General features: G+C 46.4%; 1 protein-coding gene across 1 annotated transcript in view; it reads right to left on the bottom strand.

The window, feature by feature from the left end:
- The window catches only part of LOC139547713 (serine/threonine-protein kinase D2-like), a 56,543-nt gene extending 38,731 nt beyond the window's left edge, over nucleotides 1-17,812 (bottom strand). Inside the window, exon 1 of the mRNA XM_071356717.1 lies at nucleotides 15,614-17,812. Within this exon, the coding sequence (XP_071212818.1) occupies nucleotides 15,614-15,940 (327 nt within the window). The 5' untranslated portion in view covers nucleotides 15,941-17,812. The remainder of the gene's footprint in view (nucleotides 1-15,613) is intronic.
- Between the last annotated feature and the right edge of the window lies 1 nt (nucleotide 17,813).

Genomic DNA, 17,813 nt, shown 5'->3' with positions numbered 1-17,813 from the left:
GTTGAGCAACAGAGACTACATGTGTAGGATACAAAATTATTCACTACTAGCTTATCGTAAAGTTCTAGTAATATTAAACCTCTGATTTTAACGTTTGCCCTCTACATGGCTATAGGCATAGTGCTGTGTAATGCAGTGGAGGCTCCTCCTCCGAGGAAGGAAAGGACCATCCTACTCAGTGAATTTCATAAAAATACAAATTGTGAAACATTAGTTATAATTTTAAGATAAAACTATACTAAATATATTCACGTCACCAAATAACTGATTAAAAATACACTATTTTGCAATGAAGGTCTACAGTAGCATCAACAGCATAGGGTAGCGCCATGGTGTAGCCAGAGGACAGCTAGCTTCCGTCCTCCTCTGGGTACATTGACTTCAGTACAAAACCTAGGAGGCTCGTGGTTCTCACCCCCTTCCATAGACTTACACAGTAATTATGACAAGGACGTCTGGAGGACGTCTTCCAACATATCAGAGCTCTTGCAGCATGAACTGACATGTTGTCCACCCAATCAAAGGATCAGAGGATGAATCTAGTACTGAAAGCATAAGCTACAGCTAGCTAGCACTGCGTTGCGTAATGTGTGGTACGTACTTGACTCAAAGAGAGAGAAAGGCAATAGTTTAACAGTTTTGAGCAAATTAATTTGTTCCAAAATGAAGGAGAAGCAGCAGAGAGAGCTAACTATATTTCATTTGATTTGTTTACCTTTCACTTAATTAGCTAATGCAGCTAATTTAGTCTACTCAATAACCTGACTCAAACAGAGAGGAATGCTATTTATGTGTTCTTGTTCAGTGAACGCGCCTTTTTTTCGCTGACTCGTGGTTGGCGGTGGAAGGAGGTATGAGGCGGTGCTCTGTCTGAACTTCGTCATGGAGAGTAGGGCATGGAAAGACACACAGGTTTACATTCCTGACGTGGCTGCTGCATACCAGAACACGCTCTGTAAACCAGCAGGACAGGAGAGGGAGAGGAGTGGAAACACTGATGACACACACACCAGCGTGACAACACAGATACACACACACGAGCGCAAATACAGATATGCCCACATCTAGTACCAATAGTGCCAATCTTGACCAGCAGGGCCAGGATATGGCCCCAATCAGCCTGCTATCTGGATCCAGGGCTATATGACATATTCTAAACAAACCAGAAGAGCCCAAGCTGGAATCATTTTTTCTCTAGTATACAACAAGGGAATAAAGTCCAGATCCAGATGCTTCCTCTTGACCACAGAAAGTGGCAAGCCTAAGAAAACAGGCCTACTCATTCAACAATGGACCAACATATCCAACCTGGACTCCACTCTGTCACTCACTCACTCACTCACTCACTCAATCTTGTTCTCTCTCCACCCTCTCTCTCCATAAGTTATAGTTACCATAAATCCGAGACACTACAATTAGTATGATATGTATTCATTTGTGGACATCCATCATCCATTTTGTATGATACCGTATGTTACGAATTACAATCGTATGATATATTACAAATTTGCTAAATGTATGATATTTTACAAATTCCAATCTGTTGTCGCTAGCGTTAGCTAGGTGGCTAATGCTAATGTTAGCTAGGCTAGGGGTTTGAGGTTAAGTTAGGAGTTAGGTTAACGGGTTGAGGGTTAACGTCAGATAGTGCGGCCGCACTGTCATCTGACCAAAGACCCCCATTCCATCAATTGAGTGTAACTATACAGCAAATTTCCCTTTCTCTCCCCAGCATTGGCATGAAGTGTAATATGTAGCTCTTCAGGTTAACGTTAAATAACTGCATAACTTTAACATTATAACCGAACCACTACTTGCCCTTTTAAGTTGCTTCCTCCATTTACAATTGACAGACTCTTTCGCGGTATGCACCTGCTTGACCTGTTAATTAAGTATAGTCTTGAGTACGTAAATGTTGCTCTATGCAAACTGACAGTATTATCCTCTTAACGATTTGCTGGTAAACCACCTGTTGAATTCACCTTTTTTCCCCCTGTATCATCTGCCATTATCATCCTTCAATCTTACTCTTTTTATTATTCAAACTGTTGTATTTTACCTGCTGTTGTGTGTTTCTCTGATACGAAGCACTCTAGAAAACGGTACGAATTCATGTATCTGATATTAGGCTCCTCAGATATACCTTCAGATAAACCCATTTTTACTATTGTTCACATTTTGGTCATATTGTGCAATTGTTAAGATAAATCATGGGTCAGGTCTTCTTGAAAGACCATTTTTGTCCAATAACGGACTGGTGCCCCGATTTATAACAAGATAAATTCATCATTTATAGTAATAACTCGACCAATATCCTCTACACACACACACACACAAGCGTGCACACACACACACACACAACCGTGCACACACACAGACACATTTGAAATGCTTTATTTGAATCCAAAAATCACTTTACAGTTGAGAAGGATTCTACCATTTCAAAGGACATGGATATCTGGACACTTGTGGATACAGACAGTACCTTCTCCACACAGCAAGGCTGACACAGAGCATTGTCTCGCTAGCTGCTTATTCAGGCCTGCAATCTGAAGGCCACATACTGTCAACCTTAATTAAGTACATGGCTGAGACTCCCGAATAGCAACACCACGGGCGTGCGCTGATAACCAAAGCTACTAAGGTGTAACACGGTCAATTGTCGGCAAAGGTCTGCTCCGTGTAAGAGCTGAAAAGGCAACCCACTTCCAAAATGAGCTCCTCCCTCTGGCCACCCCCCACAACAACATCTGGCATATTTTACACACAGACACACACCACACACACACACACACACACACACACACACACACACCCTGTACAATCCACACCTAGCTAGTATAGTACACAGAAACGAGCAGCCCAGTCCTGTGAGGTGTCTCTTATGAAACGGGAGGATTATGCGTAAGAGGGATAGCTTATACGCTCTAAGCAAGGGCTGTGTTCATTTCCATGTGTGGGTACACATGCATTTAAGTTTGTTTGGTGGGAATCGTTGTGTTAGAGAGGGCTGGTCTCGGGTGGGGGCTCGGCGACAAAGCGTCTCATTCTGCTCTGGGGGAGCGGGGAGGTAATATGAGAGCCGTGTCCAGACTGGGGCGGGGGGACGTGGGGATAAAGGAGCTGCGCTCGGCTGCACTGGACTGGGCTTTTGTGGGCCTGCCTCTCCCTCTGCCTGGCCAGGTAAGCCGATAGGAACCTGGCCCGGATCCCCTGGGCCTCGCTCTACACACTCAGAACTGAGCACAGCTTTCTTTATTCACAAGAAAAGGGGGGAGAGGAAAAGAGGGTGATGGAGAGCAAGACCTGAAAGAAAAAGAGAGAAAGAAAAGGAGTCAGGGATATGAGAGAGGAACAGGTGTACGAAGCATACAGATGTAGGATCTTCATTTGACCAGTTTCTCACAGCAGGAAAAGAATCCTGCAGCAACAGGAAATGTGAATCATTGTGTGGATTATAATTAATGGACATTTTTGTAGGGGTTGATACATTTTTAGTTAGGTCAAGTCAAGTCTGACATTTTTAAGTGGAAAGTACAAACTTTGGAAGCCTTTTTAAACCTTGAATGCACTACAAGTTTACATTTCCTGCTGTGCAACAACAGGGGGATCAAATGAAGATCCAACATCTGTAGAGCAGGAAAAGAGATGGATGAGGAGGAGATTAAGATGGGCAAAATGTAAAGATAGAAATAACCCCTCTTCTTTTCCCTACAAACGCCTCCTCCCTCCATCCCCCCTCCACTCAGCAGGCTGGGTGTTATAGATGGGACTCTCCAGAGAGATCACAAAGGAACACTGCACAACATGTGTTTGCTGAACATTCCCAATGCGTGCTGGGAGTGCATGGTCGGTCACACACACACACATCCCTCCCCATCCACACTGGGAACCACAATGGACACATTACTGGGCTGTGAGTCATTCCCTTTTCCTTTATGTAGGCTCTCTCTCCTCCCTCTGCTTTTGTTCCTCCCCTCCTCCCATAACCCGTTCTGGTTTTTATCCCTCATTCCCATTCTCAGGTCAGGATGGAGGGGTATTCACTGCTTAATAGAGAGAGAGAAAGAGTGAGTGAGTGAGTGAGTGAGTGAGTGAGTGAGAGAGAGAGTGAGTGTGAGAGTGTGTGAGAGAGAGAGAGTGTGATAGAGAGAGAGAGAGTGAGAGAGAGAGTGTGTGAGAGAGAGAGCGCGAGAGAGAGAGAGAGTGTGAGAGAGTGTGTGTGAGAGAGTGAGAGAGTGAGAGAGTGAGAGAGTGAGAGAGAAAGAGTGTGAGATAGAGAGATAGTGTGAGAGAGTGAGAGAGAGAGAGAGTGTGAGAGAGTGAGAGAACAAGATTGAGTGAGTGGGTGAGAACAAGATTGAGTGAGTGGGTGAGAGAGAACAAGAGAGAGAGAGAGAACAAGAGAGAGAGAGGAGAGAGAACAAGAGAGAAAGAGAGAGAGAGGAGAGAGAACAAGAGTGAGTGAGTGAGTGAGTGAGTGAGTGAGTGAGTGAGTGAGTGAGTGAGTGAGTGAGTGAGTGAGTGAGTGAGTGAGTGAGTGAGTGAGTGAGTGAGTGAGTGAGTGAGTGAGTGAGTGAGTGAGTGAGTGAGTGAGTGAGTGGAGAGAGAGGGTAGAGAGAGAACAAGATTGAGTGAGTGAGTGAGTGAGTGAGTGAGTGAGTGAGTGAGTGAGTGAGTGAGTGAGTGAGTGAGTGAGTGAGTGAGTGAGTGAGTGAGTGGAGAGAGAGGGTAGAGAGAGAACAAGATTGAGTGAGTGAGTGACAGAGTGGAGAGAGAGGGTGGAGAGAGAACAAGATAGAGAGAGAGATGCAGGCTAGTGCTGCAGCTCCAGTCACATGACTAATGTGAGCGCCCCGCTCTCAACAAACTCCACTCTACAAAGAGTTAGTCTAGACATTTTTACAAGGGACATCAGTGTTCCCTTCTAGTGATGTTCCCAGCATAATACTGGAAACAAATCATTTCATTCTGACTTCATCTCTTTCTCTCTCCCTAACCTTCCCGCCTCTCTCTCCCATTTTCTCTCCACTCGTGTCTTCCCACTGCCAGAGTCCTCTCCTCAGCCCTTATGTCATTTGTTTACCTACTTGAGGTAGCACGGTAGCCTAGCTCCTCTCCTGCCCTCCCACCCCCCATCCCTTCCCCCAGCCAGCCTCTCTCCCTCTCAGGCTCAGTCCCAAAACAGCCCCAGGGGGACCAGGGCGACCCCACCCAGCCAGCTCTCACACTGACCCATTGTCGTCAGGCTTACCTTAACACGGCCCATTACTAATACACCAACCCTAACTCTTACACTAAACCCTTCTTGTCATATGGCGACCATTTTGGTATTGCTTCATGTTGGATTATAATGTGGATATGAAACTACATACAGACTTCTGTAGAATTGATCTTTAAGGTTTCTGTACTTCCTGTGTTTTTTTGTGTGTTTTTTAGGTGGTAGATCAGCTTTAATACTGCAGATAGATTGTAGCTTCCATCAATGTAATTGTCTGCATCATTTCCAATCCCCCATATATTTTTTGTAAATATATAGATTTATATTGTATATACACACATATCTTTTTAAAATATATTTTCCTTTATTGTTTTCCCCTAACCTAATTGGAGTAAACTAATGGACAACAACTCTTAGGCTTCTACTTCCAGCTTATACATACTGTATACATTTTACAGACACACTATATTTTACAATAGTTATCTTTTGTTTGTTTTTAGTCCCGGCCTTCCTCTATTTCTGAAGTCCATCCAGTTTTATTTCTCTTTGGCATATATTTTTTTAACTGTGCTGTTTCACAAACGTTCTGAACCTATATCCATTTTACATGTGTTATCTTGTTATTAGTCCCACCCTTCAGCACCCTTCAACCCCTCTCATCGATCTCAAAACACCATCCATATTGGATTTCTATTTGACATATATTTTTTGACTGCGCTGTGATGCTTCACAAAAGTACTGAACCTTTCTTACTCAAACCACACACAACGGCTCTAATGAAATCAAAGTAGCATGTTAGAAAACCAATAGAATAGTGAAACCTCTCGTTGGGATAAATCACGTTTGTCAGCTCACATACTCGAAGTAATTAGCCACGGTTGAACAGCTTTTCACTGTGAGCCCAGAGCACGAGACCCAAGAGCGTTGACACACCTATATCTTTCTCTCATATAATCTATCTATCATAATCTTCCCCGTTTCCTTTTCGTCGCCCGTTTCTTCTAACTTATCATCCACCCATCCCCGCCGACGTCTATGTCTCTCCTTCCTCTTTTATGAAAGTCACAGCAGCGCCAGCCTCGGTGTTTGTGTATTTACTAAATGCTTCTCTAACCTCAGGTTCCCCGAGTGCGGTAGAGTGTGTGTGTGTGTGTGTGTGTGTGTGTGTGTGTGTGTGTGTGTGTGTGTGTGTGCGTGCGTGCGTGCGTGCGTGCGTGCGTGCGTGCGTGCGTGCGTGCGTGCCTACGTAGGCCTCCGACACACGTCGAGGACCAGCACAGACACACACGTAACCCTCTGAGTATCTGCTGCCGTGCCTGGTAACCACGGCTGCCATCTGTGACCTCACAGAAAAAGGCCGCCCCAGACCCTCCAGGGCATACTCTGCTTTTCCTGGAAAGCACCAAAGAACATCATCCAGGGCAGCAACTCCAAAAGAAACGGTATCTAAGTTAAAGCTGCAATATTGGACGATCTGACCAAATTCACCTGAACATAAATGTGAGTTACAGATCTGTCATTCTCATTGAAAGCAAGTCTAAGAAGCGGTAGATCTGTTCTATGTGTGCTATTTCTATGCTTTTTGTTTTTGCGTCTTTTACTTGGTGGATGCCAGGAGAACGCTAGCTGCCCCAATGCATAGTGCCAACTGTAAAGATTGGTGGAGGAGGAATAACAGTCTGGGGCTGTTTTTCATGGTTCGGGCTAGGCCCCTTAGTTCCAGTGAAGGGAAATCTTAACGCTACAGCATACAATGACATTCTAGACGATTCTGTGCTTCCAACTTTGTGGAAGGCCCTTTCCTGTTTCAGCATGACAATGCCCCCGTGCACAAAGCGAAGTCCATACAGAAATGGTTTGTCGAGATCGGCGTTGAAGAACTTGACTGGCCTGCACAGAGCCCTGACCTCAACCCCACCGAACACCTTTGGAATGAATTGGAACGACGACTGCGAGCCAGGCCTAATCGCCCAACATCAGTGCCCGACCGCACTAATGCTCTTGTGGCTGAATGGAAGCAAGTCCCCGCAGCAATGTTACAACATCTAGTGGAAAGCCTTCCCAGAAGAGTGGAGGCTGTTATAGCAGCAAAGGGGGGGACCAACTCCATAACAATGCCCGTGATTTTGGAATGAGATGTTCGACGAGCGGGTGTCCACATCCTTTTGCATATTTCACAGTGGTTTAAATGGTACAGCGATTCTCTAACCGACACTTGCTTGTTTTGTCACCAACCGAAAATTTGAACTTTAGCAACCAGGAAATGGCAGAGACATTTCGGAATAGTCCACCTTTAGGAACCCCTTCCTCAGGTTTGAATGTATACCAACTGGGTTAGGGATTCGTGGCATTTACGCCAGTGAGTGTTGTTGTCTGAAGAGATAGAAGTGCACATGTCTGTCTGCCCTTGATCCACAGAGCTCTCTCCCTGCTCTCAAAGAGCCCTGTGTGTTCCGTCTGCTGCCCTGGAAATGTGAGGAATTTTCCTGCCTGCTTGCTTGCCTGCCTGCCGGACCAGCTGGGAGGGTTTTGCATAGCAACATGCCACCGAATGCTTCTGCTGCTGCTGCTGCCTCAAATTGGATTATGGTACAAAACTGTTTTTTAGCAGAGCTAAATCATTGGATTAGTATCATAATGTCTCGGGGTGATCTGGAATGCAGGGCTCTAGAGTAACAGTAAGTATGGACCTACTGTACAGCCTTTGACGCCTTCTGTAGAAAAACACTGACACGGTCGTTACTACCTAGACTAACTGAGTGACGGGCCTTGACATTTTCAGAAATGATCAAGTCCACTTTCATTGCGTTTAAAAGAACGATTGCTCAACTCTGGCTTCAAGCTAGGTACAAAAACCACAGCATTCCCCTTGATTCTAGCAGCGTATGGCCTGAACCTTGCTTCCCATCTCTCTCCCTCTCTCTCGCTCTCCCTATTTCTCAATCTCTGTAAATGTCCTTTTCCTCTCTCGCTCTCTTTCTCTCTCTCCCTCTTTCTAAATCTCAATCTCGGTCAATACCCCTTTATATCTCTCTCTCTGTCACCCTCTCTCCCTCTCTCCCCCTCCTCTAATTGATATGTGGACATGTCATTAGCAGTGTTTTGAATAGCCAAACGGAGGAATACGCCACCTGTTAAGGCCCGCTAGGAAACACTGTACGTTCATGCAAAGCTGCTCTGAGCTGCTCTGCTATGATGCAAATGAACCGAGTGGGGAAGAGGGAAGAGTACGGGGTTTGGGTAAGGGAGCGCTGTGTGGATCAATGGCGGAAGCTGTCGTTTCAATATGGGACACCATTTCCTCTAGAAGCCTGCTGGTTGTGTGTGACTTCATAAAGCTGTGGTGTGGTAAAGGTGTGGCGGTCTCAGACCATTGTGCTGAACACGCTAATGCGTTCCTGACTCACTGAGCTGTGCACCTGCCTGGGTTTAGCGAATTGGTCTGATAAGTCTAGGTCCAAGAAAGAGGCTTCTAAACCACTTCTACTCCCAAGTCATAAGACTACTTAACATCTAATCAAATGGCTACTCAGACTATTTGCATTGAGTTGCAGCGATGAGACTAGATTGAAATTGGGGAGAAAAAGGGGGTAAAACATTTTTGAAATGCAAATAAAAAGAAATAGCCCATTTCATTGTTGTGGACAATTTATGTTTGAGGCTTTACTGAGTGGACAAACTTCTCTCTTCAACAGGAGCCCATTGCACTTCGCCAGTGTTTACCCAGATCAAATATGCAGGCATTTGCGCATCTCCAGTCAGAACAGAACAAAATCTGTACTTTACTATATACATTTGTGACTACTTTTACTTTCACTTCACTACATTCCTAAAGGAAATAATGTACTTTTTACTCCATACATTTTCCCTGACACCCAAAGGTACTCCTTACATTTTGAATACTTAGCAGGACAGGAAAATAGTCAAATTCACACACTTATCAAGAGAACATCCCTGGTCATCCCTACTGCCTCTGATCTGGAGGACTCAATAAACACAAATGGTTCGTTTGTAAATTATGTCTGAGGTTGTAACGTGTGCGCTGGGAGTCAGGAAGCAAGTTCAGGGAGTGAATAATTGAATAAATAAATGAAAACATAACACAAAACAAGAAACACAAACAACGCACCGACATGAAACAGAGTGAATAACACCTGAGGAAAGAACCAAGGGACAGATATAGGGAAGGTGATCAAGGAGGTGATGGAGTCCAGGTGAGTGTCATGAGGCGCGAGACGATGGTGACAGGTGTGCGGGATAATAAGCAGGCTGATGACCTAGAGGCCGGAGAGGGAGTATACGTGACAGAGGTTTGGAGTGTGACCCTGGCTATCCGTAATAATGAAAAACATGAAAGTTGTGCAGTCTGGTTTGCTTAATATAAGGAATTTGAAACTATTTCTACTTTTACTTTTGATACTTGAAGTACATTTAAAAGCAAATACTTTTAGACTTTTACTCAAGTAGTATTTTACTGGGTACTTTCACTTTAACTTTAGTCATTTTATATTAACGGTATCTCTACTTTCACTCAAGTATGACAATTGGGTACCACCACTGGGTGTCTATGTGTGCTTACATGCGTGCGCACACGTGGGCGTGTGTGTGTGTAAAAGAGAGACAGAGGTAAACAGGAGATAGTGTGTGTGTATGATCACATTCCCAGGCCCAGCTCCTCCAGGGAGGCAGATAAAGAAACTGCCCATTCCAGAACGGAGGTGGAGACAATGGCCAGGGACTTTCAGTTGCAGCTGTGTGTGTGTGTGTGTGTGTGTGTGTGTGTGTGTGTGTGTGTGTGTGTGTGTGTGTGTGTGTGTGTGTGTGTGTGTGTGTGTGTGTGTGTGTGTGTGTGTGTGTGTGTGTGTGTGTGTGTGTGTGTGTGTGTGTTTGAGGGGATATGGCCCACCTGTCCAAATCGCTTCCTGTGTACAGTTCCACATTTCAATTGCTCTCTGTCTTTATCGCTCTCTGTCTTTCTCTCGCTTTTCCCCTTAAATGTATTTTTAAAAACATTTTAAACTCTTTCTTCTTCTCTCTTGGTCTCTCCATTCCTCTCTATCACTCCGTGAGACTCGTTCACTACAGATGCCACTCTAGAGTGCCTATAAGGGAGTAGTGAGGGTGGCCACGTGTTGTATGCTAGACTGAGAATCACAGACACCTACACTAAATATACACCTCGCTTTGCACACGGGGGCATCGCCATGCTCAATTTTTAGACCTAGATTTCAAGCAAACAAGGTTGACTTACAGTAGAAATCAAACGTTGGTTGTGAGAGCATGTGAGAGTATCTTCTCTCCGTCTGCGGGAAACCAACGAAGGGTTGGTTTGCTCGTGTTTTCTTAGAGAAAAACCATACCAACCTCAGTGCCAAGGATCTGTGCAACGTTCAGGCATCAGTTAGTACAATCCTGTTACAACAATCACCTGACGTGAGGAAACTATGGCGACACTACAACGCTTCAAATGACACAGTCACGCCTCGACAGGTCGGCCCTCCGCAGTCTCACGCACGCACACACGCACCGTTCATTACAAGTCCAATTAGTAAACAGGTTATTGGTGTGGGAGGTAAGGATCAGCTTGAATAGACACACCCCTTGGCAGAGTGAGACTTGATTGGCAGATATGAAGCTCACAGCCACATGGTACTGAATGGCTCTACGACGAGACACAAATTCCCACTTGTCAACCGGTGCTTGTTTGCGACATTAAAACGTCTCTAGCATGCAGTGCAACATCCCCGACACACATATCTACTGTAGATTGTCCCGTAGGTTGGCCTTCCAGCCATGGTCTTATGGGGACTTAACGTTTGATCCTGTGGCTTTACAGGAAGTCCGTATTAGCATCTGACCAACGGGAAGCGGGGGTGGTCTCTATGTGTCAGAGTTACCGTATGAAACTCAGCAACACACTGGGAGTGGAGGCTCAATAGACCTCAATTGTCCGGAAACAATGAGAGAGATCTGCCCAACGGTTAGCACCAAATTCCCCCTACCCTACCTCGTCTCCCACCAACCCCAGAGAGGGGGGAATACGTGGAGGACGACGGGAGGGGATGGAGGTGGAAGGATGAGGAGGAAGAGGACGTGGATCGCCCCCGGACGGAGTGGACTCCAAAGAGGAAACAGGCCTCATTTCCTCCTCTTTATCCCTCAGACAATGGGCTACCGTTAGCAGGGAGAGTGATGAGGAGAGGAGGAGTGGGGAGGAAGGGAGAGGAGGAGGAGGAGGGAAGAACAGATGAGAAGAAGAGAGGGAAGGACAGGGGAAGAGAGGAGCAGATAGGGGAGAGAGGTGAGGATGGGGGAGAGGAAGGGAGGACGGGAGGAGAAGAGAGAACAACAGCATTGAGAAGAGGAGAATGAAGGAAGGAGAGAAGATGAGGGTAGGAGGAGGGAATGGAATGATGCCTGTCCACAAATCACTGAATAAACCGTCAAGTGTTCTGCTGTTTCAGAGTTGAACAGACATACACAGCACTAGTATTAAGGTCTTGTTTGATCTTATGCCACTAGGAGCAGGGGCTGGGGGCAGGGAAAGAGAGTGTCTTCCTACATATTGTAGGCTCTGAAGTTAATGGAAAAACGTGTCAGTGGAACACAGCGAGGCTGGCTGGCTGTTGAATAAACAGAGAGAGAGAGCAGCCTGGCCTGGCCGTGGCTGGTGACTCAACATTTCTGATTGAGACGGACGGGAGAGGAGAGCCGAAGGGAATGATGGAACCGTGGCAAAACACCCCTACTCCTGATACGCACGCACGCACGCACGCACTCCCACACACACACAAACACACACACGCACACACACACACACACACACACACACAGCAGGCCTCACACATGCATGCCATGCACGCACAAACACACACTGCCAAACCTGAAATCCCTCTAAATACAAAGCCCCTGTCATGCCATCCATGTGTAAAGGCAGGGGGGACTGACTGACTGGTTTTCTGGTGCTGGTGTTCATTAAAGTGGCCCTCCAGTCTCCTTTGAACCAAATGTATCACCAGCTTTACTTAACAAAAGGCACATCTCAATAGGCCAGGATCCAGGTATGACACGACATGGCACGAGTGGGCCGTTCCTATTTTGTTCTCGACTGGTCCTCTATTGTTGGTCTGCCCGGTGCCTGGTAGAGGTATCTGCTCCGAGTTGACTAACAGCACCAGTGGTTTCACCGTTAGCGCAGAAAGTCATGACGGTCCCAAGTTATGAACATAGCCCGACGACTGTTATCGTGTCAAAGAAGTGCAAGGAGTTCCCCACACGAGCAATCTATCTCCCAGCACTCCTGCCATAACTAACTGGAATCAGGTGTAAGGTCTCTAATCAGGTCAACACTCACAAGACCGCGGGGACGGACGGTATTCCAGGGAGCAGGCGCAGATCAGCTGGCAGGCATATTCACGGTCATTTTCGACCTCTCCTCGTCCCAGTCTGTAATCCGAACATGTTTTAAGATGACCACCATCATTCCTGTCCGCAAGAACTCTAAGGCGTCATGCCGCAATGACTACCGCCCTGTAGCACTTCAATCTGAATTCACGACGTGCTCTGAAAGGCTGGTTACGGCACACATCAACTCCATCGTCCTAGACACACTAGACATTTTCACATTGACGTTTTAGTCATTGAGCAAACGCTCTTGTCCACTGTGACTTACAGTAGTGAGTGCATCCATTTTCATATTTGTCCGTACTGGTCCTCCGTAGGAATCGAACCTACAACCCTGGCGTTTCAAGTGCCATGCAAGTGACCCACTCCAATTTGCATACCGCCCCAACAGATCCATAGACGACGCAATCTCAACTGCACTCCACACTGCCCTCGCCCACCTGGATCAGAGGAATACCTGTGTGAGAACGCTGTTCATTGACCACAGCTCAGCGTTCAACACCGTTGTCCCCTCCAAGCGCGTCACCAAGCTTAAGATCCTGGGACTGAACACCTCCCTCTGCAACTGGATCCTGGACTTCCTGACGGGCCGACCATCACCTACTCCACACTGACTCTCAATACAGGGGCCCCACAGGGGTGTGCGCTTAGTCGCCTCCTGTGCTCCCTGTTCACCCACGACCGTGTGGCCACGAACGACTCCGACACCATCATCAAGTTTGCTGACGACACGACGGTGGTAGGCCTGATCACCGGCAACAATGATACAGCGTATAGGGAGGGAGTCTGTGACCTGGCAGTGTGGCGCCAGGACAACAACCTCTCCCTCAATGTCAGTAAGACCAAGGAGCTGATCGTGGACTACAGGAAACTGTTGTGCCTTCACGCACAGTCGTGAAGAAGGCACAACAGTGCCTCTTCCCCCTCAGGAGGTTGAAAAAGTTTAGCATTTGGGCCCTCCAATCCTCAAAAAATTATACAGCTGCACCATTGAGAGCATCTTGACTGGCTGCATCCCTGCCTGGTATGGCAATAGCACCGCTCTCGGTCGTATGGCGCTACAGAGGGTGGTGTGGACAGCCCAGTACATCACTGGGGCCGAGCTCCCTGCCTTCTAGGACCTCGTTATCAAGCGGTGTGAAACAAAGTCCCGGAAAATCGTTAAAGACTCCAGCCACCCAACCCATCGACTGTCCTCACTGCTTCCGCGCGGCAAGCGGCACCGGTGCATCAAGTCTGACACCAACAGACACCTGAACAGCTTCTATCCACAAGCAATAAGACTGCTACACACAGGACTCTACACACTCACGCACACTGACACTCCAACACACACATAACATGCACACACATTTATACTGACTCGACACACAAGCACACACACACTCCAATACAATCTTCCTTTACGCTGCTGCTACTCTGTTTTTCATACATCCTGATACCTAGTCACCTTACCCCTATACATATCTACCTCCATCACTTCGGTTTCCCTGCACTTTGTAAATATGTTATTGGATCTGACCCTGTGTATAGCTTCTTACCTTCTAGTGTTCTTCTTATTTCTTAGTTTTCCGCGTGTTTTTGTTCTATTTATTTGTAGCACTACGTTGATATTGAAGACTGCATTATTGGGTTCAGAGCTTCGCAACAAAGGCATTTCACTGTAAAACGTGAAACTTGATGAGCACAGCAGAGTATTCTGGAGGGAGAAAAGGAGAGTCCTGGCATAACATCTACAGTTGACAGGGACTTCTGAAACTGTCACATGGATATGAAGGGCAGACGTGGGGATGCTTTTGTTCCGCAAAACAATAACAGATTAGGGAAAGCAGCATTTCCTGGAAAAGTTACCAGTTGCAAATTGTTCAAGCTGCCGTTGGCCAGCCTCCAGCGACTGGCTTTGGAAATCTGGTAATCTAACCATCTCAGAGTGTAATTGGCTGAGAAAAACCAACGCCTCTCATGCCAGACACTGACTTGAGGATTATGAAAATGGCCGCCTTCTTCCCTGTACTGTATATGCATGGCCCAGGTAAAACCTGGCTGTATGGTAAAACACTATGGCGGATTACTCAGTAATTGTTTTTACTTTCCATTTGATGCACACAGATTGGTGCCACTCTGAGCACAGCCAAATCAAATGAAACATTATCAGCGGTTTTAAATGCGTTTCATACATTGGACTATGAATGTAGATTATGGAAGGTAGCAGGGGTACGTGTAGTAATTAGAGTGGCCTTGTAGGAGTCCTGGTTTTGTAACATTATTAGCTCATCGTCTGTTACAGTGATGTAACTGTGTTGGCCTGTATGTCATAAACTGTTCGTTACATGAACATGAACTCACGTCGAGACAAAAATCATGTACATCTATACGTCACTTCATGGCACTTGGATGTACCCAGTGTGTGTGTGTGTGTGTGTGTGTGTGTGTGTGTGTGTGTGTGTGTGTGTGTGTGTGTGTGTGTGTGTGTGTGTGTGTGTGTGTGTGTGTGTGTGTGTGTGTGTGTGTGTGTGTGTGAGAGAGAGAGAGAGAGAGAGAGAGAGAGAGAGACATTCACTGCCAAAATTCATCACCATTAGCTGTGAGATGTCAGAGACAGCTGGATAAAGATAGCACTAGCACTTTATTAATCATCAGCGATTAATAAACAGATAAACACACACACATTCACACACACACCAATTCAGGGCAAATATATTATTCTGTAGGTAAATCTCACACACACACCGACATGGTCTCAGAGCAATTCGTATCCTTCTGTACTTAAATATGTGACACATCGCGACTCAAACAAGCAACATTTGGATTGCTACACGGTCGCAGATTACGCCCACCCATCCTCCCTGATCAACCTCCCTACTTTTGTTTCTGTCTAAAGTAGTTAGACCATACATCTTGGAGATGCTCAGAAATACGTCAAGTATGTTTCGTATGGCTCTGAGGCCAGGCTACACACACACACACACACACTGCTTGTGTTCTCACCTTGATGTCGACAATGGAGCAGGCGACCTGTTTGACGTAGGCAAGGTCAGCGGTCTGGGGCAGCAGCACTGACTCTCTTGTCAGCCCAATCTGGATGATGAAGGAGACCCCAGCTGGGGTGGGGGGCACGTAGGAATTGGCAACCCCCCCAGGGCCCAGCCCAGCCCCCAGGTCCACAGGGGGGAGACCGCCGTGAGTAGGGGTGGGAGGCACGGCCATGGGGGTCCCCTGCTGCATCACCACAGAGCCTGGGGGAGAGGGGCCCCCTGTGTGGAAGAAGACCTGGGATAGGGGTCCCGACGACATACAGGGGCTGGCGTTGGCCATCCCTCGCTACACGCTGATCCACAAACAAATACACACCGCTACAGGGAGTCTCTGTCCTGTGACCACCCCTTCTCCCAGAGGCGTCAAGGGGAGATCCCTATCCAGGAAGCACTGCTTCTTTCTTTCTACCTCTCCCTCTTGATTTTTGTCATCTGCACTCACACTTCTTCTGTCATTATCCCGGCAAGGCAAGCGTGAGAGACAGACTGAGAGAAACTTCTCCCCTCCTACCCTTCCTCTCCCACCGCTCCTCCTTCTCTGGTGAAGAAGTTGTTCTGCTGATGAGAAAGTCTCAATTTTCACAGGAAACACTGAGGAAGGAGAAAGAAAGGGAAAAAAGTTTATTGTCCTAGACTTCAGCCTGTACAAAATGGCTTCCTTGAGCAGGAAACTGAGAGAATGAAGGAGAGACACAGCCCGATGGGGCTTTTCTTTAACAAGTCTTGTCCTGTTTCAGTTTCAGCCGAGTTAACTATTTTTCTGTAGAAAAGCAAGACCGAGAGAGCTGTGTGAGAGTACCTCCCTCTCCCCCTCCCTCCTGTTCCCTCCTTTCTGAACTTGCCACAGCCAAGGAGGAAGTGATATGACTGACACAACTCTCGGGCCAATGGGTGGAGGAGAGCTCTGGATAAGCCCATGTCAGTCCCTCCCACTCCCCGGTCTTCTCCCATGCTAGCATGCTCTTTTTCCACCCTCTATGTTTTATGTTGCAGTAATTTGTCTTGTTTACTCCTTCTCTAACAGCTGGGCTCTTCTTACTCGAGCCTGAGGGGAACTGCACACAAATATGTATCTCTCTCCCTCTAAAACACTATCACTCTCTTCTCTGTGGCTTTGCTTTTTGTTCTCTCTCCTCACCCTCTTGGCAGTGCCAATGACATGGAGGTCTCTCTCTGATTTGAATGTAGGACCACACCTAAAGTGCAACTACCATTCTACTCAGTGAAGTAGAAAAGAGCTGTAGTAATGACTTTTGGTAGTTCACTCAGTTTATAACTTGTGGTAGGTACTCTTTGTTTAATATCTGTTCAACGTATAATTGCTTACTATGAAAAAAACGATTATTTCAATATAGGTAGTTAGCCATAGATGATGCTAATTTAAAAGAGAGAAGTGGCCGCAATGAACCTACTGTAAGAAGCGCATTCTTATCGATGGTGCTGCTGACTTGTACCTCCTTTAAGGACCACTAGAGGGAAATGTATCCCTCAGAGTCTCTGACGTAATCATAACACTGGGCAGATCCAAGGTCTGTTTTGATCTTCATCACATAACTAATAAGACCGGCCTTGCTAGTCTTCAGGAAGGGGTGCTGTGAGCTTGATATTTGTGGGTCGTCTTCTCCAGAGCATGGGTAGCAGGTGGCTGTCAAGATTGTCATGTTAATGTGGCTTGTTCGTTAACAATCCCTTGGTCACTTGCTTGTTGTGGGTCCTGTTGTATCTTTTCCTAGAGACCTGTGAAACCTGTCTAGTTGCAGAATTGGTGATGACTGGGTTAGAAGACGGGTACTTCAGGCATTCCTGTTCTGGACAGGCGCCTGCAGGCTGACTTCGGTCGTCAGTTGAACAGTGTTTCCTCTGACACATTGGTGCAGCTGGCGAGCGGGTTTTAAGGAGCACGGTTTGGCGGGTCATGTTTCGAAGGACGCATGACTCGACCTTCGCATCTCCAGAGCCCGTTGGGGAGTTGCAGCGATGAGACAAGATCGTAATTGAAAAAGGGGTTAAAAATATATATATAATTTAGATAAATAAAATTTAAAAATAACATAAATTAAGAAACCATGTATCATTAAGTTGATAATTAATATGTAGTAATACAGTAATCAATTACAGTTGTCATGATACAATGAATGACAACACTGCTCTCA

Source organism: Salvelinus alpinus, chromosome 21 (genome assembly GCF_045679555.1).
Source record: "Salvelinus alpinus chromosome 21, SLU_Salpinus.1, whole genome shotgun sequence".
NCBI classification, from domain to species: Eukaryota; Metazoa; Chordata; class Actinopteri; order Salmoniformes; family Salmonidae; genus Salvelinus; species Salvelinus alpinus.
This window is presented reverse-complemented; position numbering and strand designations above follow the sequence as displayed.